We start from the raw sequence: 24,370 nt of genomic DNA, 5'->3' as shown, positions 1-24,370 counted from the left end.
TGAAATTGCATGAAACCCGACAGACACATCACATTTATTAGACAGTAGACATGTGCAGAGTTTCAGAAACGGGCGTGGTGAGGGGCTCAGTAGCGCCACCTTTTGTCAAAAGTGGGGGGATTGATTTTATCTACAGTAATAAAAATCGGTATGTGTATTGTTCTCCTCCAGCCAGACAACTTTCTAATTTACACTCAATAGCTCCAACCAACAGGAAGTCAGATATTTTGGTTTGAAAATTGTCATTTTATGTCTCTCTCTCTCTGAGCCTACGTCTATGTGTGTGTGTGTGTGTCTGTGAGTGTGGGGAGGGGGAGGGGGAGGGGGGCTAGATTAACCATTTGACTGCTGTGTGGTTTGGCCTGCATTAAAAAAGAAAAAAAAATGTCTTACGCCTTGTATTTTTTAAATAAGTTGTATTAATAAGTAAAGGCATATAACCAGTTGAATTGTAGTGCATTGAAAATAGTTTTATATAATTAGTTTATTAATTAAATTAACTTGGTCAGAAAATTTGGTCCATAAATCAAACACACTTGCATGTAATATTATGAAACTCTGTACACATATAGATCTCATCGGGCCAAACAACTTTAAGCCAGCCCAACAGGAAGTGGGCTATTTTGGTCTTAATGTGGATGTTTTGCAAAACCAGGCTCTACATTTTTACCCACTCCTCTTAAGTGGTTTATTTTATTCCCACCAAACTTTTTCAACATGATGAAAATACATTAAAGAAGCATAATTGTGAATATCTATTGAATATCTCTAATTGTTTTGCTATGGCGAGGGATTAAAGTCATGTAAAAAAAAATAAACACTAAAAGCCTCATATCTTCTAAAAATTTAATTATACACCATTTATTTCTAGATAAAATTATACAAATATCAGAACTAAACCCATTTTATTCTTGTTTTCAATTTAAGAATAATGTACAAGTTTAAAAACAGCCAGGATGCACTATTCAGTTAAAAAATAAATATATCAAATAATACATAGGGCTATACTGCCCTCTTGTGTTCAAAATCAGGTAGGCCTGTTGTATTTAAATATAGGTAGCTGCTATGTGACCGGTTATTTGACGTGTAACACCGGGGGCTTTTATATCGCTAAGTTAAAAGTGAAAATAAAGTAAGGACATTTATAGTGGTGGCGCTCACAGTGCGCTCGAATGAATTTCTATGGAAGTAGAAATGAAAAAACGTTCGCTCTGTTTTGCTCGCTCGTCGCCATGGACGCGCACCGTAATGAATGCCACTGCAGCCGCATACTTTTTAGTGTCACTTTAAAATTAGTGCAATATCGGGGGCCAATTGCTTGAATTGTGAGTTCAATAGTCTATTATTTTTCACGGAAAACACAACAACAAAAGAGTACAATGATAGATTCGCTTAAATAGGCGCTTTTACATAAAATAGCCTATTCCGTCATCATCTTTTCAGTCAGCTCTTCACTCTCGTGATTAATGAAATTTGACTCCTGTTGCTGATATTTGCTGCAACTTTCGTTCTGCTCACAATTTAGTAAGCAAACACGCTTCAAATGTGTTTTTATTTTATTTTTGTGTGTATATATGTGTGTATATATATATATAGCTTATGTTTCAAATATGAGTTAATTAACAATCGTTTGAAAGAATGATACTTTTAAACATATCACTAAGCCGTCATTAGGTGTCGCCAGGCGACCGTCTTAATGAGCGAGTCATTGATTCATTTGTTCGAACGATTCGTTCGAACGGCTGAGTCATTCATGAATGAGACAGATTATGGATTAGTCATTGAATCTTTGAGTCAACCGATTCGTTCAAAATGCTGAATCATTCAGTAATGAGAAAACACGTTGCTGTGAGATGCTCGATGGTTCTGCTGTGATCTTTGTTTAACTAGTTTCACTGCTGAAACAGAAAAAAGTCAATATTGCATATAAAATGTAAGTGATTTGACTTGTGTGTGTGTCTGTGTGTGTGTGTGTCTGTGTGTGTGTGTGTGTGTGTGTGTGTGTGTGTGTGTGTGTGTGTATGATTGTGTCTTACTTTTTGGATATAAATCTTTTTATATAAAAAAAAATAGGCATACAACCCATATATTTTAAATGTATTGTTTGCTTTAAATTACATTAAGATTTGTATGTTTGGTAATTGAACCTGAATGAATTTTAAATGAATGTGCTATATTTCAGAGTTTTCCTTAAAATTTGACCTAACACTAACTTTATTCTCATCTGAATGATAGATTATTTATTTCTGTATAAAATAAAAAAGAGATTTTGGTTGGGTGACAGTTGTAGTTTACAGTTTGACAAAAGCACAATGTTGTGTTTTATTGCGATTGTTCACAAATATAAGTAAACACTTATGAGATAGATGTTTATGGATTGATTGGTCATTGAATCTTTGAGTCAACCGATTCGTTCAAAATGCTGAATCATTCAGTAATGAGAACGCGTTGCTGTGAGATGCGCGATGGTTCTGCTGTGATCTTTGTTTAACTATTTTCGCTGCTGAAACAGAAAAAAAGTCAATATTGCATCTAAAATGTAAGTGATTTGACTTGTGTGTGTGTGTGTGTGATTGTGTGTGTGATTGTGTCTGTTACAGTGATAAGAGTTTAACCCTTGTTAAACTTTAGACCTTGTCTTTTTGGATATATATCTTTTTATATTAAAAAATAGTCATACAACCCATATATTTTAAATGTATTGTTTGCTTTAAATTACATTAAGATTGTATGTTTGGTAATCGAACCTAAATGAATTTTACATGAATGTGCTATATTTCAGATCATATATTTGTTTTCCTTAAAATTTGAACTAACACTAACTTTATTCTCATCTGAATGATAGATTATTTATTTCTGTATAAAATAAAAACACCTTTGATTTTTCTTTTTTAATCAATGTAGAATGTGTAACTGAAAAAATAAACAGATTAGGGCTCTGTTTGATGACAAGAAATGAAAACCAATGCGATATGATGAATGTCCAAAAGATGGCTCCCACAGACTGTTTTTAAATAGGATTGTTTGATATTTTTTGCTTTTAAACTGTGTGTGTGTGTGTGTGTGTGTGTGTGTGTAAGAGATTTTGGTTGGGTGACAGTTGTAGTTTACAGTTTGACAAGAGTTTATAGTTTGACAAAAGCACAATGTTGTGTTTTATTGCGAGTGTACACAAATATAAGTAAACACTTTGCAGTTTGAATAATGTCCTGTATGAACAAAAGGACGGAGTATGTCTTTATGTCTACATTGTTCAATTACGCCACACACACACACACACACACAAACACTATTTTTCTAATCAGATCAGGCAAGTAATATTCTGTCTTGTCTCTTAAAAAAACAATATATATATATTTATGTATATATATATATATATATATATGTGTTTGTGTGTGTGTATATATATATATATAAATATAGCTGCGAGCAGCGTGAAAGGGCCAAAGCCGGCGGCACCGCCACCCCGGTTATAGCGCCACCAACTGGCAGCAGGAAGTCTGTCACTTTCAAAAAGCTTTGAAATCACCTGATTGCTTCAAACTTCACTACTATGATGTAAACACACGGCAGATGTAGACCTGGATGTAGACCTGACCTTTCAGAAGGTTGCTCTCGCATACTTTGTGGTTGACATGTGCCCTCAATGCACACTTTTGCAGAGCCCACACTGATACAAGCTCTACAGCACACTTCTTTTCGACAGTCAAAGCAGGGTTACGTTTTTGCACGTCGTGCACAATAACCCTAAAGGCACCAGGGTGGCGGTGCCACCGGCTTTATATATATATATATATATATATATATATATATATATAAATAAATATAGCTGCGAGCAGCGATGAAGGGCCAAAGCCGGTGGTACCGCCACCCCGGTGCCTTTAGGTAACTAAAGGCACCGGGGTTGCGGTGCCACCGGCTTGGGCCCGTAATCGCTGCTCGCAGCTATATTTATTATTATTATTATTATTATTATTATTTTACTACCTTTTGGGCACTTTTGGGGGCCTTAACGTGCTCGAAAACTCTTGAAACTTTGCACACATCTCAGAACCCGCGGCCATCAGGGCCGGGCTGAAGCTGGTACCCGGGCGTGGCAGGGGGGCTCGACAGCGCCCCCTGGAACGTGGTTTGAACACTTGGTACATAAATCAAACACGCTTGCATGTAATAATATGAAACTCAGTACACATATAGATCTCATCGGTTCATATATACTTCATGCTCTTACTTTTTACCCCAGCCCAACAGGAAGTCGGCTATTAAGGGTTGTTTGGAAAACACATGCAATGGAATGTGAAATACTCCTCCTAGAGAATTCAAACACACGGCACGAAACTCGGTCAGCATGAAGTCAAGACACTGAGGATGAAAAATTGCCAGGGGATTTTTGATATCTCGAACGGTTTGGCCGTGGCGAGTAAACGAAATTATGGCGAGAAACGTGAAACAGGAAGTGTGTTATAACTACTGCATACATTAACTAATCTTGATGAAACTTCAGCAGTGTGTTCGTTGTAAGAGCCCGATCACATGGATGTGACTATTGTGAGTCAAAGTTATAGCGCCACCAACTGGCAGCAGGAAGTGTGTCACTTTCAAAATGCTTTTAAATCACCCTCTTATTTTTACCCGATTTGCTTCAAACTTCATGTGCATAATGTAGACACACGCCAGATGTAGACCTGTGAAAGGATTATTGATATCTTAGATACTGTTGCCATGGCAATGCATCAAACATTAATATTCCTTTTTTTAAGCTTTTTCATGCTTTTTTATGCTTTCGGGCACTTTTGGGGTTCTTAACGTGCTCGAAAACTCTTGAAACTTTGCACACGGGACAAAACCCGCGGCCATCAGGGCCAGGCTGAAGCTGGTACCCGGGCGTGGCAGGGGGGCTCGACAGCGCCCCCTTGAACGGGTCAGACAATTTGGTCCATATATCCAACACGCTTTACCCTATTTGCTTCAAACTTGATGTGTATAATGTAGACACAAGCCAGATGTAGACCTGTGAAAGGATTGTTGATATCTTAGATGCTGTTGCCGTGACAACGCATCAAACTTTAATATTCTTTTTGGATACTTTTGAGATTCTTAGCGCACTTTTGGGGCCCTTAACATGCTCAAAAACTCTTGAAACTTTGCACACGGGTCAGAAACCGCGGCCATCAGGGCCGGGCTGAAGCTGGTACCCGGGCGTGGCAGGGGGGCTCGACAGCGCCCCCTGGAACGGGGTCCGAAAACTTGGTCCATAAATCAAACAGGCTTTACCCGATTTGCTTCAAACTTGATGTGTATAATGTAGACACACGCCAGATGTAGACCTGTGAAAGGATTGTTGATATCTTAGATGCTGTTGCCGTGACAACGCATCAAACTTTAATATTCTTTTTGGATACTTTTGAGACTCTCAGCGCACTTTTGGGGCCCTTAACATGCTCAAAAACTCTTGAAACTTTGCACACGGGTCAGAACCCGCGGCCATCAGGGCCGGGCTGAAGCTGGTACCCGGGCGTGGCAGGGGGGCTCGACAGCGCCCCCTGGAACAGGGTCCGAAAACTTGGTCCATAAATCAAACACGCTTGAATGTAATAATATGAAACTCGGTACACATATAGATCTCATCGATTCATATATCCTTTGTACTTTTACTTTTTACCCCAGCCCAACAGGAAGTCGGCTATTATGGTTTGTTTGGAAGCGTATGCCCCTGGAATTCGATATACTCCTCCTAGAGAATTCAACCAATCGCCACGAAACTCGGTCAGCATGAAGTCAAGACATTGAGGATGAAAAGTTGCCAGGGGATTTTTGATATCTCGAACGGTTTGGCCGTGGCGAGGAAACGAATTTATGGCGAATAAAGGAAACAGGAAGTGTGTTATAACTTCTGCATACATTAACTGATCTTGATGAAACTTCAGCAGTGTGTTCGCTGTAAGAGTCCGATCACATGGATGTGACTATTGTGAGTCAAAGTTATAGCGCCACCAACTGGCAGCAGGAAGTGTGTCACTTCCTAAAGGCTTTGAAATCACCCTCTTATTTTTACCCAATTTGCTTCAAACTTTATGTGTATAATGTAGACACACGGCAGATGTAGACCTGAGAAAGGATTATTGATATCTTAGATACTGTTGCCGTGGCAACGCATCAAACTTTATTATTCTTTGTTGATGCTTTTGAGACTCTTAACATACTTGAAATTGCATGAAACCCGACAGACACATCACATTTATTAGACAGTAGACATGTGCAGAGTTTCAGAAACGGGCATGGTGAGAGCAATTAGAGAATAATGTTTAAGTTTAAAAACAGCCAGAATGGTTGTTTAGTCAAAAAATTTTTTTTTCCAAATCATACATAGTGTTATACTGCCCTCTTGTGTTCAAAATCAGGTAAAAAGCGAAAGTAAAATAAGGACGTCTGCACAATTCATTAATAATGGTGCAGAGTAGAGTGAGCTTTTTCAATTAATTCCTATGGAAGTAGGAATGAACTAAACAACGTTCGCTCTGTTCTGCTCGTCCCTCACCGTGGGCGCGCAGAGTTATGAATGCCCGTGCAGCCGTGAGCATTTTAGTTTCATTTTAAAATTAGCGCCATTTCGGGGGACGTATTACTTTAATTTATTTAACAAAAACACAATGTTGTGTTTTATTGCGAGTGTACACAAATATAAGTAAACACTTTGACGTTTGAATGATGTCCTGTATGAAGAAAATGACGGAGTATGTTTCACTGTTCAATCGCGCTGAGCCACCCAGACCCCCACACACACACTGACACACACACACACACACACACACACACACACACACACACACACACACACACAAACACACACACACACACACACACAATAATAAAACATTCAACCTAACATATACAAATTACACTGCTATGTTGAAATAGTCAGTAGTACAATTTGTATCATTCACAGTAAGCACCGCTCCACTGTGATTTTTCCAAGCACATTTTTGCACAAGTGAAGAGGATGATTTTTTCCGTCGATATTGGAACGTGAGTGAAGTACAAAGCCTGTAATAAAGAATAGTTTAGCATCCAAATACATCGCAAATGTTGCAACATTTAGATTCTAAAGAGAGATTTACGTGAGCCTAACACCACTTACTTTTACTTTTGTTTTAAATTATTTAGTTTTGGCTTTATTATAGTTATTTTTTTATTCGTGTTCTGTTCTGAATATCATTAAATTTAAAGGATTTGTTGTGGAATATTTTGAGTGTATAATCAAATAACACTAAACCGTCACTAGGTGTCGCCAGGCGACCGTCTTAATGAGCGGGTCATTGATTCATTCGTTCAAACGATTCGTTTGAACGACTGAGTCATTCATGAATGAGACAGATGTTTATGGATTGGTCATTGAATCTTTGAGTCAACCAATTTGTTCAAAATGCTGAATCATTCAGTAATGAGAAAACACGTTGCTGTGAGATGCAATGGTTCTGCTGTGATCTTTGTTTAACTATTTTCGCTGCTGAAACAGAAGAACAGTCAATATTGCATCTAAAATGTAAGTGACTTGACACGTGTGTGTGTGCGTGTGAGTGCGTGCGTGCGTGCGTGTGTGTGTGTGTGTGTGTGTGTGTGTGTGTGTGTGCAATCAATCCCAGGTAAGAGGCATGAATAATGAGAATTGGACTTCTAGGAGTGAGGTTAATATTCCGGAGACGGTTCCCTCGGATTGTGAAAAGGAGGCGGCGCGGGAGTGGCCAGGCATTGCGCTACTTCTTTTTCAAAGTTTAAAACAATGCTAATATCATTTTTTTGAACGATTTCATTACAAATGTTTATTTTATATATTTATAAAATATTATAAAATATAATAACTATGTTTTGTCCTATTAACAAAAGACAGGCAATGTACTATTAACAAATGTTAATAGTTTTTTAAAAGTTAAAATGATACTTTATGCATTTGTTTTGTGTCAGATGATTAACAATATAAATTAAACAAAGCTTAAAACAAACAAAATAATAAAACGAAAACAAAGCTTGAACATTTTATTTAATTGAAAAGCCTTTTTGAAATAAAATGTGTTTTTTTCCCTCTGAAATAGCAAAAGCATCGCACACTTAGCTGTACCTGCTCTAAATAAATAATAGTATTTAAATAAAAATACAAAATCGAAATAAATAAATTATATAAAACAAAATCAAATCAAAGAAAATAAATCTTATTAAAGTTATGCAGGCACACATTTAACAATAATTTTCAAGTGACAAATAAAATCAATCAAAATTCCTTACACATGGAGTTAATCCTGACGATTCCTGAGGCGCCTTTCCTCATGACACTCGCTTTTTTTTTCGAAGATATATTTTCTTTGGTTTGATTTTGTTTTTGTAATAATTTATTTTATTTAGTTCGATTTTGTATTTTTATTGAATTACTATTTTTTATTTAGAGCAGGTACAGCTAGTGTGTGATGCTTTTGCTATTTCAGAGGAAAACAATAATTTTATTTAATTAATAATTTTTGTTTCAGTCCACCATATAATTATGTTGTGTTTGATCTATGGAAAAAAGTTAGTTGTGAAATGGTTGAATATTAACAAAAGTTAATAGTTTTTTACAAGTTAGAATAATACGATATATATATATAAACAAGCCGGTGGCACCGCCACCCCGGTGCCTTTAGGGTTACTGTGCATGACGGGCAATATCGTAACTCCGCTTTGACCTTTGAGAAGATGTGTGCTATAGAGCTTGCATTGGTGTGGGCTCTGCAAAAGTGTGTGTGTGTGTGTGAGGCGTGATTGAACAATGTAGACATATATATATATATATATATAAAGGCACCGGGGTGGCGGTGCCACCGGCTTGTTTATATATATATATATATATATATATATATGAATATAGCTGCGAGCAGCGATGAAGGGCCAAAGCCGGCGGCACCGCCACTCCGGTGCCTTTAGGTAACTAAAGGCACCGGGGTTGCGGTGCCACCGGCTTGGGCCCGTAATCGCTGCTCGCAGCTATATTTATTATTATTTTACTACCTTTTGGGCACTTTTGGGGGCCTTAACGTGCTCGAAAACTCTTGAAACTTTGCACACATCTCAGAACCCGCGGCCATCAGGGCCGGGCTGAAGCTGGTACCCGGGCGTGGCAGGGGGGCTCGACAGCGCCCCCTGGAACGGGGTTTGAACACTTGGTCCATAAATCAAACACGCTTGCATGTAATAATATGAAACTCAGTACACATATAGATCTCATCGGTTCATATATACTTCATGCTCTTACTTTTTACCCCAGCCCAACAGGAAGTCGGCTATTAAGGGTTGTTTGGAAAACACATGCAATGGAATGTGAAATACTCCTCCTAGAGAATTCAAACACACGGCACGAAACTCGGTCAGCATGAAGTCAAGACACTGAGGATGAAAAATTGCCAGGGGATTTTTGATATCTCGAACGGTTCGGCCGTGGCGAGTAAACGAAATTATGGCGAGAAACGTGAAACAGGAAGTGTGTTATAACTACTGCATACATTAACTAATCTTGATGAAACTTCAGCAGTGTGTTCGTTGTAAGAGCCCGATCACATGGATGTGACTATTGTGAGTCAAAGTTATAGCGCCACCAACTGGCAGCAGGAAGTGTGTCACTTTCAAAATGCTTTTAAATCACCCTCTTATTTTTACCCGATTTGCTTCAAACTTCATGTGCATAATGTAGACACACGCCAGATGTAGACCTGTGAAAGGATTATTGATATCTTAGATACTGTTGCCATGGCAATGCATCAAACATTAGTATTCCTTTTTTTAAGCTTTTTCATGCTTTTTTATGCTTTCGGGCACTTTTGGGGTTCTTAACGTGCTCGAAAACTCTTGAAACTTTGCACACGGGACAAAACCCGCGGCCATCAGGGCCAGGCTGAAGCTGGTACCCGAGCGTGGCAGGGGGGCTCGACAGCGCCCCCTTGAACGGGTCAGACAATTTGGTCCATATATCCAACACGCTTTACCCTATTTGCTTCAAACTTGATGTGTATAATGTAGACACAAGCCAGATGTAGACCTGTGAAAGGATTGTTGATATCTTAGATGCTGTTGCCGTGACAACGCATCAAACTTTAATATTCTTTTTGGATACTTTTGAGATTCTTAGCGCACTTTTGGGGCCCTTAACATGCTCAAAAACTCTTGAAACTTTGCACACGGGTCAGAAACCGCGGCCATCAGGGCCGGGCTGAAGCTGGTACCCGGGCGTGGCAGGGGGGCTCGACAGCGCCCCCTGGAACGGGGTCCGAAAACTTGGTCCATAAATCAAACAGGCTTTACCCGATTTGCTTCAAACTTGATGTGTATAATGTAGACACACGCCAGATGTAGACCTGTGAAAGGATTGTTGATATCTTAGATGCTGTTGCCGTGACAACGCATCAAACTTTAATATTCTTTTTGGATACTTTTGGGACTCTCAGCGCACTTTTGGGGCCCTTAACATGCTCAAAAACTCTTGAAACTTTGCACACGGGTCAGAACCCGCGGCCATCAGGGCCGGGCTGAAGCTGGTACCCGGGCGTGGCAGGGGGGCTCGACAGCGCCCCCTGGAACGGGGTCCGAAAACTTGGTCCATAAATCAAACACGCTTGAATGTAATAATATGAAACTCGGTACACATATAGATCTCATCGATTCATATATCCTTTGTACTTTTACTTTTTACCCCAGCCCAACAGGAAGTCGGCTATTATGGTTTGTTTGGAAGCGTATGCCCCTGGAATTCGATATACTCCTCCTAGAGAATTCAACCAATCGCCACGAAACTCGGTCAGCATGAAGTCAAGACATTGAGGATGAAAAGTTGCCAGGGGATTTTTGATATCTCGAACGGTTTGGCCGTGGCGAGGAAACGAATTTATGGCGAATAAAGGAAACAGGAAGTGTGTTATAACTTCTGCATACATTAACTGATCTTGATGAAACTTCAGCAGTGTGTTCGCTGTAAGAGTCCGATCACATGGATGTGACTATTGTGAGTCAAAGTTATAGCGCCACCAACTGGCAGCAGGAAGTGTGTCACTTCCTAAAGGCTTTGAAATCACCCTCTTATTTTTACCCAATTTGCTTCAAACTTTATGTGTATAATGTAGACACACGGCAGATGTAGACCTGAGAAAGGATTATTGATATCTTAGATACTGTTGCCGTGGCAACGCATCAAACTTTATTATTCTTTGTTGATGCTTTTGAGACTCTTAACATACTTGAAATTGCATGAAACCCGACATACACATCACATTTATTAGACAGTAGACATGTGCAGAGTTTCAGAAACGGGCGTGGTGAGGGGCTCAGTAGCGCCACCTTTTGTCAAAAGTGGGGGGATTGATTTTATCTACAGTAATAAAAATCGGTATGTGTATTGTTCTCCTCCAGCCAGACAACTTTCTAATTTACACTCAATAGCTCCAACCAACAGGAAGTCAGATATTTTGGTTTGAAAATTGTCATTTTATGTCTCTCTCTCTCTGAGCCTACGTCTATGTGTGTGTGTGTGTGTCTGTGAGTGTGGGGAGGGGGAGGGGGGCTAGATTAACCATTTGACTGCTGTGTGGTTTGGCCTGCATTAAAAAAGAAAAAAAAATGTCTTACGCCTTGTATTTTTTAAATAAGTTGTATTAATAAGTAAAGGCATATAACCAGTTGAATTGTAGTGCATTGAAAATAGTTTTATATAATTAGTTTATTAATTAAATTAACTTGGTCAGAAAATTTGGTCCATAAATCAAACACACTTGCATGTAATATTATGAAACTCTGTACACATATAGATCTCATCGGGCCAAACAACTTTAAGCCAGCCCAACAGGAAGTGGGCTATTTTGGTCTTAATGTGGATGTTTTGCAAAACCAGGCTCTACATTTTTACCCACTCCTCTTAAGTGGTTTATTTTATTCCCACCAAACTTTTTCAACATGATGAAAATACATTAAAGAAGCATAATTGTGAATATCTATTGAATATCTCTAATTGTTTTGCTATGGCGAGGGATTAAAGTCATGTAAAAAAAAAATAAACACTAAAAGCCTCATATCTTCTAAAAATTTAATTATACACCATTTATTTCTAGATAAAATTATACAAATATCAGAACTAAACCCATTTTATTCTTGTTTTCAATTTAAGAATAATGTACAAGTTTAAAAACAGCCAGGATGCACTATTCAGTTAAAAAATAAATATATCAAATAATACATAGGGCTATACTGCCCTCTTGTGTTCAAAATCAGGTAGGCCTGTTGTATTTAAATATAGGTAGCTGCTATGTGACTCCGAGAATTTTTTCTCACCGGTTATTTGACGTGTAACACCGGGGGCTTTTATATCGCTAAGTTAAAAGTGAAAGTAAAGTAAGGACATTTATAGTGGTGGCGCTCACAGTGCGCTCGAATGAATTTCTATGGAAGTAGAAATGAAAAAACGTTCGCTCTGTTTTGCTCGCTCGTCGCCATGGACGCGCACCGTAATGAATGCCACTGCAGCCGCATACTTTTTAGTGTCACTTTAAAATTAGTGCAATATCGGGGGCCAATTGCTTGAATTGTGAGTTCAATAGTCTATTATTTTTCACGGAAAACACAACAACAAAAGAGTACAATGATAGATTCGCTTAAATAGGCGCTTTTACATAAAATAGCCTATTCCGTCATCATCTTTTCAGTCAGCTCTTCACTCTCGTGATTAATGAAATTTGACTCCTGTTGCTGATATTTGCTGCAACTTTCGTTCTGCTCACAATTTAGTAAGCAAACACGCTTCAAATGTGTTTTTATTTTATTTTTGTGTGTATATATGTGTGTGTATATATATATATATATAGCTTATGTTTCAAATATGAGTTAATTAACAATCGTTTGAAAGAATGATACTTTTAAACATATCACTAAGCCGTCATTAGGTGTCGCCAGGCGACCGTCTTAATGAGCGAGTCATTGATTCATTTGTTCGAACGATTCGTTCGAACGGCTGAGTCATTCATGAATGAGACAGATTATGGATTGGTCATTGAATCTTTGAGTCAACCGATTCGTTCAAAATGCTGAATCATTCAGTAATGAGAAAACACGTTGCTGTGAGATGCTCGATGGTTCTGCTGTGATCTTTGTTTAACTAGTTTCACTGCTGAAACAGAAAAAAGTCAATATTGCATATAAAATGTAAGTGATTTGACTTGTGTGTGTGTCTGTGTGTGTGTGTGTGTGTGTGTGTGTGTGTGTGTGTGTGTGTGTGTGTGTATGATTGTGTCTGTTACTTTTTGGATATATATCTTTTTATATAAAAAAAAAATAGGCATACAACCCATATATTTTAAATGTATTGTTTGCTTTAAATTACATTAAGATTTGTATGTTTGGTAATTGAACCTGAATGAATTTTAAATGAATGTGCTATATTTCAGAGTTTTCCTTAAAATTTGACCTAACACTAACTTTATTCTCATCTGAATGATAGATTATTTATTTCTGTATAAAATAAAAAAGAGATTTTGGTTGGGTGACAGTTGTAGTTTACAGTTTGACAAAAGCACAATGTTGTGTTTTATTGCGATTGTTCACAAATATAAGTAAACACTTATGAGATAGATGTTTATGGATTGATTGGTCATTGAATCTTTGAGTCAACCGATTCGTTCAAAATGCTGAATCATTCAGTAATGAGAACGCGTTGCTGTGAGATGCGCGATGGTTCTGCTGTGATCTTTGTTTAACTATTTTCGCTGCTGAAACAGAAAAAAAGTCAATATTGCATCTAAAATGTAAGTGATTTGACTTGTGTGTGTGTGTGTGATTGTGTGTGTGATTGTGTTTGTTACAGTGATAAGAGTTTAACCCTTGTTAAACTTTAGACCTTGTCTTTTTGGATATATATCTTTTTATATTAAAAAATAGTCATACAACCCATATATTTTAAATGTATTGTTTGCTTTAAATTACATTAAGATTGTATGTTTGGTAATCGAACCTAAATGAATTTTACATGAATGTGCTATATTTCAGATCATATATTTGTTTTCCTTAAAATTTGAACTAACACTAACTTTATTCTCATCTGAATGATAGATTATTTATTTCTGTATAAAATAAAAACACCTTTGATTTTTCTTTTTTAATCAATGTAGAATGTGTAACTGAAAAAATAAACAGATTAGGGCTCTGTTTGATGACAAGAAATGAAAACCAATGCGATATGATGAATGTCCAAAAGATGGCTCCCACAGACTGTTTTTAAATAGGATTGTTTGATATTTTTTGCTTTTAAACTGTGTGTGTGTGTGTGTGTGTGTGTGTGTGTGTGTGTGTGTGTGTGTGTGTGTGTGTGTGTGTGTGTAAGAGATTTTGGTTGGGTGACAGTTGTAGTTTACAGTTTGACAAGAGTTTATAGTTTGACAAAAGCACAATGTTGTGTTTTATTGCGAGTGTACACAAATATAAGTAAACACTTTGCAGTTTGAATAATGTCCTGTATGAACAAAAGGACGGAGTATGTCTTTATGTCTACATTGTTCAATTACGCCACACACACACACACACACACACACACAAACACTATTTTTCTAATCAGATCAGGCAAGTAATATTCTGTCTTGTCTCTTAAAAAAACAATATATATATATTTATGTATATATATATATATATATATATATATATATATATATATATATATATGTGTGTGTGTGTGTGTATATATATATATAAATATAGCTGCGAGCAGCGTGAAAGGGCCAAAGCCGGCGGCACCGCCACCCCGGTTATAGCGCCACCAACTGGCAGCAGGAAGTCTGTCACTTTCAAAAAGCTTTGAAATCACCTGATTGCTTCAAACTTCACTACTATGATGTAAACACACGGCAGATGTAGACCTGGATGTAGACCTGACCTTTCAGAAGGTTGCTCTCGCATACTTTGTGGTTGACATGTGCCCTCAATGCACACTTTTGCAGAGCCCACACTGATACAAGCTCTACAGCACACTTCTTTTCGACAGTCAAAGCAGGGTTACGTTTTTGCACGTCGTGCACAATAACCCTAAAGGCACCAGGGTGGCGGTGCCACCGGCTTTATATATATATATATATATATATATATAAATAAATATAGCTGCGAGCAGCGATGAAGGGCCAAAGCCGGTGGTACCGCCACCCCGGTGCCTTTAGGTAACTAAAGGCACCGGGGTTGCGGTGCCACCGGCTTGGGCCCGTAATCGCTGCTCGCAGCTATATTTTCTTTTTGTAATTTAAGCAATATAGCAATTCATAAACTGCCGCCTTTAGCAAAGTTTTTAAGACATATTAAAACAAAACACCACAGTGAATTTCTGAGGGATGAATCAGTATTTTGGATTGATTCTTTGAAACTGAGTTCAAAAAAATTATTTGCAGAAATGATTCCGAATGAAATTTCTCATAATTCTGTCACAAGTTAACTAGCTAAATTAAAGATGCTAACTAAATCATTGTGACTTAATTATTTAAAATATCTCTTTTTTACTGTTTTGCTAGTACTAAGCCATGAGTGACTGTGCGTTGCAGTGATTTTTCCTGCAAGCATGTTTTTACCATGGTAAAGCACTGCCCCATGTCATACACCTCATCCAAGTTCTTGTTGTCTGTTTTCAGGGAATCATTCAGGATGTGGTGTTCCCCCTCATGTGTTACACAGACAGTGATGAAGAGCTCTGGCAGGAAGACCCTTACGAGTACATCCGCATGAAATTTGGTTAGAGCAACTGAACCAACAAAAGATTCTTGCAGAGTAGAAGACCAAAACCAGATCGATCTGCTCATGCTTTCTCTTTTTTCTGCATCTTCTTAGATGTCTTTGAAGACTTCATCTCCCCAACCACTGCAGCTCAGACGCTTCTCTTCACCGCGTGCAACAAAAGGAAGGAGGTGGGTGTTTGGAAGCGCCATCTGGCATGATGAGGCCAATGACGTGATTGTGTTTGGCTGAATTTTGTGTATATCTTACTGCCAACACTCATGTCTCCAATCAGCGCCCTGCTGCTCCAACAGAACTTTAGATGCTTCTGGCGCCAGGTGGAAAGAGCTCGTTCATAATCTCAAAGAGCTGTCTCTCTTATTCAAAGGAAGCGCTTTCCTTTCGTTGTAATGTGATATGTTTTAATATAGCTGCTATCAGCATTTATCAAGGTTCAAGCTCAAACGGCTGTAGATACTGTGGCCTCTATTGACAGATTATTATTATAAGTACTATATTACAATAGACAAAGAATATCGTCTCTTCATTGTCTCTAATTGGGCAGCAATACATTCAGTCATGTCTGGCAACTTGACAAATGTTTTCAGTAAGATGGGCGTTTTTCAAAAATATTGTATTCGAATATATTAATATAAACAAATATTCAAGTATTAGTTTATTTAAATGATGTTTAACTCGAAAGATGTTTTTTTTTTTTATCCATCAAGTTTTTGTCACTATTTCTGAACAAGCATACGATTAGGTAATATACACAACAAGCTTACGCCATATCTTAAGGTTTTCTTTTAGTTCAAAACATTAAAGAATGCAAACAAAATTTGCCAATTAACCAATTTGTACCAATTAACGTACAGAACGTACATATACACTCGAGTCGGCACATGTTTACATGTTTTCAAATGTTTATGTTGTGTGTAAGCAGCCTAAGAGCTTGAGTTCAGGCTGTGTTCTGAAAGTGTCAGTCATTGGCTGTTAGTGGACGGTGTGCGTAGTGTCCGTCTACGTTTAGTGCCGTCTCCGGTCTGTGTCTTACAGGCTGTGGGACGGCTCTCACGCCACACTCACAGCCACAGAGCCACTGGAGATCATAGTACTGGCCCTGTGACGTCTAAACGACTCTACCACTGGCCAGCCTCCATATTCTCCTACAAAACCTGCACATGACATGAGTCGTGAGATGTTTTGAAACATATGATAACTTTCTCATTGTATAACAGGTGCTGCAGAAGTCCATGGGCTTCTGTTATCAGATCCTCACTGAACCCGCCTCTGACCCCAGGAAAAAAGACGGTGCTCTTCACATGATCGGCTCGCTGGCTGAGATTCTTCTCAAGGTGATTTTGCATTACAGTTCAGAGTGCAATGCTAAGGATTTTTTTAACCCTCCTGGTTGGGCCAGTGGTTAAATTTCCATTGCCCTGCCAACATTTTATCAGGCCCCTCCCCAAAAAATTTCATTAAAGATTATTTTCATTATTTCTTACATTTATTATGTAACCTTGTATTCTAATAAGCTTTGAGACAAACGTTTTAGATACCAGTGAAATTTCTAAATTCTCGTTTCCAATTTTAAAACTACAACAAAATACAGGCCTAACTAATATGAAGTTCAAACAATATTAAAGGAGTGCACAGTCAGTTTTAAAGGGATAGTTCACTTTGAAATTAATTTTTGGTATGTTATAGCTTACCTCAAGGGCATCCAAGATGTAGGTGTCTTTGTTTCCGCAGTAGTTTCAATTTTGATATTTTTAGGTCAAACCGTTCTTGTCTGTCAGTCATATAATGCAGGTCTATGGTCACCACCTCAAAGAGCATGCACAGAGAAGTCCAAATTACACATGATTTAATGACTCGTAAATGTAAGTACACGTTGATGGCCTAAGACACGAAACGAGCGGTTTGTGTGAGAAAACGAACAGTATTTATATCGTTTTTACCTCTTGTAACCACAGCCACGTCCAAGTGATCTGAGGGCGCGGGCGCTTCGGTCTGTGCGTTACAAGAGCTAAAAACGATATAAATACTGTTCGTTTTCTCACACAAACCGCTCGTTTCGTGTCTTAGGCCATCAATGTGTACTTACATTTACGAGTCATTAAATCATGTTTAATTTGGACTTCTCTGTGCATGCTCTTTGAGGTGGTGACCATAGACCTGCATTATATGACTGACAGACAAGAACGGTTTGACCTAAAAATATCAAAATTGAAACTACTGCGGAAACAAAGACACCTACATCTTGGATGCCCTTGAGGTAAGCTAAAACATACCAAAAATTTATTTCAAAGTGAACTATCCCTTTAATAAAACAAAGATACAGCGCCTTAATTTTTTCAGGTGGGTCTAACAGTTGTCAGGTGCAGTAACTGAATACTCAAATATACACTGGCCAACACTGTATAGTGTTCACTGTTTAAATTAAATATAGATTAATCTGTTAAAGCTACAAAAGTTGTTCAGTTAAGAGCAGTGAGTGATTATCTGTGTTTTTGCTGTCATTTTAAGGCCGAATGCACAGATCCAATATACTGATACACGTTTTCTTTCTCAACTGTTTACCTTCACACAAGACATAACCAACTGTTTATTAGGATACTTATGAGTATTTTGACAATTTTGTGTGTCCTCATGCTCACAGACACCAAAAATAACTCGATTTGGTGTTCGCGATGGTTAAAAATCGATGGTTAAAAAGACTTAAAAACACATGCAAATCATTTTCAATCCAGCCTAGTATAACCAACGCAGCTTTTTGGGTAGTTGTATTGATGATTTTAATTTTTTCAATCAGAGGAAGATCTACAAAGACCAGATGGAGTTCATGTTGCAGAATCATGTCTTTCCTCTGTTCCGCAGTGAGCTGGGTTACATGAGAGCCAGGGTGAGAGATGTGCTCATCGCAGTTACTAAAGAATAATTCAATCTTGAGTGGTGCAAACTCTGTCCACTTGTCTTACTTCATGGTAATTCTGCCTCTAGGCCTGCTGGGTGCTTCATTACTTCTGCGAGGTCAAGTTCAAGAGTGACCAGAACTTGCAGACAGCCCTCGAGCTCACCCGTCTGTGTCTGATCAACGACAACGAGATGCCTGTGAAAGTGGAGGCGGCCATCGCCCTCCAGGTCCTCATCAGCAATCAGGAGAAAGGTGAAATTTCACTCACTTATCTCTTTTTCTGTGTCCTCCCTCCATCTTGCATGTATTTGAGATGGCTTTAATTGTTTGTTTTTCCCATCAGCCAAAGATTACATCACCCCCCACATTCGGCCCGTGATGCAGGCACTCCTCCAAATCGTGCGCGAGACCGAGAATGACGATCTTACCAACGTCATCCAGAAGATGATCTGCGAGTACAGTGAGGAGGTCACCCCGATCGCCGTGGAGATGACCCAGCATTTGGTAAGAACCGTTTTATGAGTCCATGCAAGTCTTAAATAGGCTATATGCACGCATAAGTTCCGCATTTGACGCAAGGATGCTCGTCAGTTTCCGGTTGGGGAGATTAAAGCGGAGGAAAACCGAGGAAAACGGGATTATGGCAGAGTCTTCAAAATTTACTGTCCTCCCGTCTTTGAAACGAAACTTTCATACGTTTAGATGTAATTTTATATATAGTTATGTTTATTTAATATAATTTTAAAAAGAAGCATAAACACAACGAGGTGTGTCTGTTTTGTCAGTTTTTGTGACTAACTCTTCTTTAGTATAACCATGGAGTATACAATTCAATATAAATTCTCGGTATTGCATTGGACTCTATGATCGGCGGAAGTTATCGAGCATCCTTGACCTTCACCGGAAATACCGCCGAGCATAGAGCCCATTTAGTTTTATCAAATTTAAGGCCATTACAAGTCTTAAATACAGTAGTCAACATTTGAAGTGGATCAAATAAGTTCATCAAAGTTGTCCTAAGACAAGAACGGGTATTGTTCAAAATTCATGTATAACTTTGATGAAAGGTTTTGATCCACTTCAAATGTTGACTTCTGTATATTAAATGGTATTAGAAAGTATTAGTTATAACTTCAAGAGGTCTTAAATTTGAGGACTGAAAAGCAGGAATTGTGTTATGGCTTAATGTGGTTATTAAATTTCAAAAGGTGATTTATTTATTGAAACACGAACGCTGCATGTTTGAAAGTAAAAACTAGGGATGTAACGATTCACTCATCTCACGATGCGATACGATTCACGATACGATTTTCTCACGATTTTTTAACAAATGAGATTTAAGACAAAAGTGTCCCTTTTATTATTTCTCAGACAAAATGCTGCACATTTCTTTTTCATTTAAAATATATTTGTCAAATAATAAAACTACATTAAAAAAATTCCCTCCAAGGTTGTTTCAACTCAGTCTTTCTGTCTGTTTGGTCAAGAGGCTGGACACTGGTACCTTCGCACACTATGTAAAAGACTGTGTAAAATTAGTACCAGATTGATGGGGGTTTTACATTGTAATAAAGGCAAGATTCTAATTTTGTTATAATTTGTATCATTACTGTAAGAGTTAAAAAAAACTCATTTAGAGAGAGATAGTAAAATAAATACAACACCTGGTTGCCACGGAAACACTGATGCACCTTGTGATCTCCGTGGCTCTCTCGCAATTGTCGTATTAATGACTTTTACATGAAAACGGAGGTGACTGGTGCTTCTCACGGTGGTGATTATTATTAGTCTACGGAAAGTCAAAATGCCGCCACACCTCCGATTTGAATGGGTCAACATCTATGCTTGCCGTTGCCATGTCTACTGTTTGACGGCGCGTGCACACACACTGGCACGGCACGAGCGGAGCAAACCGAGCGTTTTCAGTTCATTCCTATGGAAGTTGAGCTTGGCTCACACAATCAAGTTCCATGAATGAAGTGAAAACACTCGCTAGCTTCACGCCAGTGTGTGCTCGCTGCTATTGTGCCTGTAAAGCGAGGTTCACAACTTCACAGTAGGCCGTTTAACATTTCAACCGACTTGAATCGTCACACATTTTTATCGATTTTCAACCGGTTGCGAGTGAATCGTTACATCCCTAGTAAAAACATTGCTGTTGCGTGTTCTACATGCTCGTGTTTTATGAATGTATATCTGAAGAAAACCGACTGTCTTGGTGGCATTTTAGTTTTATATTATCTCCATATAATGCCTAATAAAGTAGTGTTTTTTTTAAGTGCAGCGCTGTTTTTATATATATATGTATATATATATATATATTATTTGTATTTGTATTTTTTAATACACGTTAACAGGTGGATTGATAAGAAGCTAATATTTACAACACTACGTGTAAAGCTGTGTTCACACTACAAGGGACTTTGTCTCTGCAGGTCGCCAGTGGCTGCGCTGGAGGGCGTTCCCACTACTGGTTGCCTAGTAATGTTTGTGAGTGACATTCACCAATGTTACTCTGTAGCGGCAAGAAAACGTATTTGTTGTCTAATATAAACAAACATTTTGGAAGAAAAAGTCTAAATATAAATGGAATCAGTACATAAATGCACAATATTGAAGATGAACGAGAAACAGCGAGTGCTCTTTGCCATCGCGGCTATTTAACTGCAGCAAACGGGCAAATACCGGTCTATCTGAGTTCCCGAAACCATTCAGGCACGGAGTCAGTACGGTGAATGCCACTGTATGTACACGGAGATATATCTTAAATTAAAGGACAGTTTCTGACTGCTAAAATGAGCTTCTCGTTCAACTTGCCTCGGTCAGACTCGGCACTGAAGAGTGACGCGCTCCACTGACTTCACTCCTATTGGTTGTCGCTCCCGAAAGTCGCTCTGCATTTGCATAAAGTTAAACTGATCTCAACTTTGTCGCGTCGCCAGACACGCCCCACCGGTCGCTGTCGCGCGTGTCGCCGGAAATCGCCCGCTCCCCATTGAAATGAATGGTATCGTGTCGCTTGTAGTGTGAACGGGGTTTAACCGGTGTAAAAATATGGCTTGATCTCCACATTGGTCTAAACAAAAACGGCAGAAAATGAAAATTCAGTCTGACAGTAGACGGCGCTTATGGAACAGCAGAAATATAGCGGTAAACAAAACAGCGCTGCACTTAAAAAAACACTCATTTATTAGGGAAGTTTAATTGTGCCATCTATATGCCTTATATTTATAAACCATTTGCAAAAATCTTGGTGTAAACATTCGTGCTTGATTCCTCTCACTCAGGCCATGACCTTTAACCAAGTGATCCAGACGGGGCCTGATGAGGAAGGAGGTGACGATAAAGCAGTGACCGCCATGGGCATCCTCAACACCATTGACACACTGCTGAGTGTAGTGGAGGACCATAAAGAGGTGAGAAAATAGAAACATGGGCGGCAGCAGTTCTTCCTGTCTCTCTGACCTGTAGAATTACTTCCAGCCGCCCACAAACTCCAAGGCAAACCTGTCTTTAAATAGCCTTGAGGAAATCTATCGACATTTTATATTTATATAGCAAATGCTTTCACTGTGTACTATTTCATGCTAATCCCTTTAATATGCATTTGAACTGAATGCATGTTTAAAAATGTATCAATGTAATTTATTTATGAAAGAAAATGAACCATGTGGAAATCTGAGCAGAGACGCCACTGTTAACACCCTGCTGATTGGCTGATTTCAGATTACCCAGCAGTTAGAGGGCATCTGTCTGCAGGTGATCGGCACAGTCCTGCAGCAGCACGTCCTGGGTGAGTTTCACTAGCGGGAAAGCCTGTTTTGTGTGACCATTTTTTTTCCGGTTGTGTGTTCATTGTTTCGATGTCAATGTTCCCAGAGTTCTACGAGGAGATCCTGTCCCTGGCCCACAGCCTGACGTGTCAGCAGGTTTCTCCTCAGATGTGGCAGCTCCTCCCTCTGGTCTATGAGGTCTTCCAACAAGACGGATTTGACTATTTTACAGGTGATGCAGAAGCTAGCATTTACTTTGCATGTTCACTCGATGAACTTCCTCCTTAAACTGTAAACAGAACGTCAGGGAGATCGATTACACAGATTTCCGTTGGTTGAGAAATGTGTGACGGTTGTTTACTTTAAAATTTAAAGAGTAACACTTCATGTACCTTTTTTGTTTCAGATATGATGCCACTTCTCCATAACTACATCACAGTTGACACAGACACGCTCCTGTCTGACACCAAATACCTTGAAGTAATCTACAGTATGTGCAAAAAGGTACAGCAGTCCCTCTACTTTAGTACAAACCAAAACACAAGTCAGTTGTTTTTGTTTTTTTAACAGTGTATGTGCAAAGAAAGTACTGATCAATATAAGGTAACTACTTTAGGGCCCTATGAAATCCGTTTTATTTTTTCCCAAATTCCGTTTTTCCCGTTTCAATTTTTGGGAATTCATTTTTTTACCCTTTAATGTTATTTTAGTCATAAAAAGAGTGTGCTTTTAAAGTTAATGATTAAAATGTATACAAATAAAATAGGAATGACCTTAAATTACAGACATTTACATTACCTTTTCAGGACAAATACTGCACTGCACTCTTCAAGTAACAACAAAATATGGTTATGAGCTTTAAACTGTCCAGTAAAATAAATTATATTAGTTTAAATAAGTCACACTCTCTCTCTCTCTCTCTCTCTCTCGCCCAGTGTCGCTCGCGGAGTTCGCTTCGCTTTTGTCCAGTCCGGCGCCTCAGACAGACGCGGTGTGTGTGCGTGCGTGTATGTGAGAGAGACTCGTGAGTGATAGAGAGACGAAACGCAATATGTGGCGGCCGGAGTTGATTTTGTGGCCGCGAATTAGTCTGTGTGGGAAACACTGCATAAAAGTCACGTGCGAACTGCTCGGCTCGGCACTGAGGGCTTATAGCGGCGAGTTTCTTAACTTTTTCGCCGAGGAAAGCAGAGCCGTGGAGAGCCGCTTCGCCATGCTTTCATTGTTTTGATGCCGTCATTGGAGCTGAAATGACAGGAGGGGTTGTGTCGCCCAGATTTGCTTCCCCCGGTCTGCATCTTTCACCAGACATACGTTCTTCTCCCACACAAAAACAGAATTTCAATCCAAATATGTAAAATTCCACGAAATTCCGCGTTAATTTTCCAATTCCGTAATTCCGTCCGCGATTCCGTGATCGCAAAAATCATAGGGCCCTACTACTTGTACCTAATATGGATTAAGGTTAAGTTTAGGGTTAGCATTATAGTAAGAACATGCATGTAAAGCAGGACTAAAATAAAGTGCAACTGAAAAGTCCTTGATTTTAAGAAAGTGTGGCAGATTGACTTTGTGTTAATTAAACCGTGTGTGTGCCCAATCAGATTTTGTCTGGAGACCCAGGGGAGGACCCAGAATGCCATGCGGCCAAGCTCTTGGAGGTCATCATTCTACAGTGCAAAGGTCGTGGTATTGACCAGGTGTGTTTCTCGATCTTTATGTCCACGTTAGATTTGTCTTTCTAGCAGTGATGTATGAAAACCAGGGATGCAGAGCAATTTTATTGACTTTTTTGCCATACATCTACTCAGTTTGGACCTCAAGTCTTCTCCTATATCTTACTATATGAGCATAAAGGCCTGATGCATCAAGTTTAAACTGTTCCGTTTGAAAAGATTTGATTTTTCTGACTGTCGATTCATATGTCAGGCTT

The 24,370-nt window shown here is 38.8% G+C and overlaps 1 protein-coding gene and 1 non-coding gene across 2 annotated transcripts in view; both read left to right on the top strand.

Moving 5' to 3' along the window:
* ipo7 (importin 7) overlaps positions 1-24,370 on the top strand; it is a 50,803-nt gene that overhangs the window by 23,018 nt on the left and 3,415 nt on the right. The window contains exons 10-20 of the mRNA XM_056265776.1: positions 15,666-15,765; positions 15,862-15,938; positions 16,986-17,102; positions 18,563-18,652; positions 18,751-18,916; positions 19,008-19,168; positions 21,952-22,080; positions 22,391-22,457; positions 22,544-22,669; positions 22,844-22,941; positions 24,042-24,137. Coding sequence (XP_056121751.1) covers positions 15,666-15,765; positions 15,862-15,938; positions 16,986-17,102; positions 18,563-18,652; positions 18,751-18,916; positions 19,008-19,168; positions 21,952-22,080; positions 22,391-22,457; positions 22,544-22,669; positions 22,844-22,941; positions 24,042-24,137 — 1,227 coding nt within the window. The remainder of the gene's footprint in view (positions 1-15,665; positions 15,766-15,861; positions 15,939-16,985; positions 17,103-18,562; positions 18,653-18,750; positions 18,917-19,007; positions 19,169-21,951; positions 22,081-22,390; positions 22,458-22,543; positions 22,670-22,843; positions 22,942-24,041; positions 24,138-24,370) is intronic.
* LOC130100387 (small nucleolar RNA SNORA23) lies at positions 16,743-16,921 on the top strand. The gene has a single exon (XR_008808859.1). It is a non-coding gene; the product is annotated as a small nucleolar RNA SNORA23 (small nucleolar RNA).

The sequence above is a fragment of the Rhinichthys klamathensis genome, unplaced genomic scaffold (genome assembly GCF_029890125.1).
Source record: "Rhinichthys klamathensis goyatoka isolate OS25496 unplaced genomic scaffold, OSU_Roscu_1.1 h1tg000240l_1, whole genome shotgun sequence".
Classification (NCBI taxonomy): Eukaryota; Metazoa; Chordata; class Actinopteri; order Cypriniformes; family Leuciscidae; genus Rhinichthys; species Rhinichthys klamathensis.
This window is presented reverse-complemented; position numbering and strand designations above follow the sequence as displayed.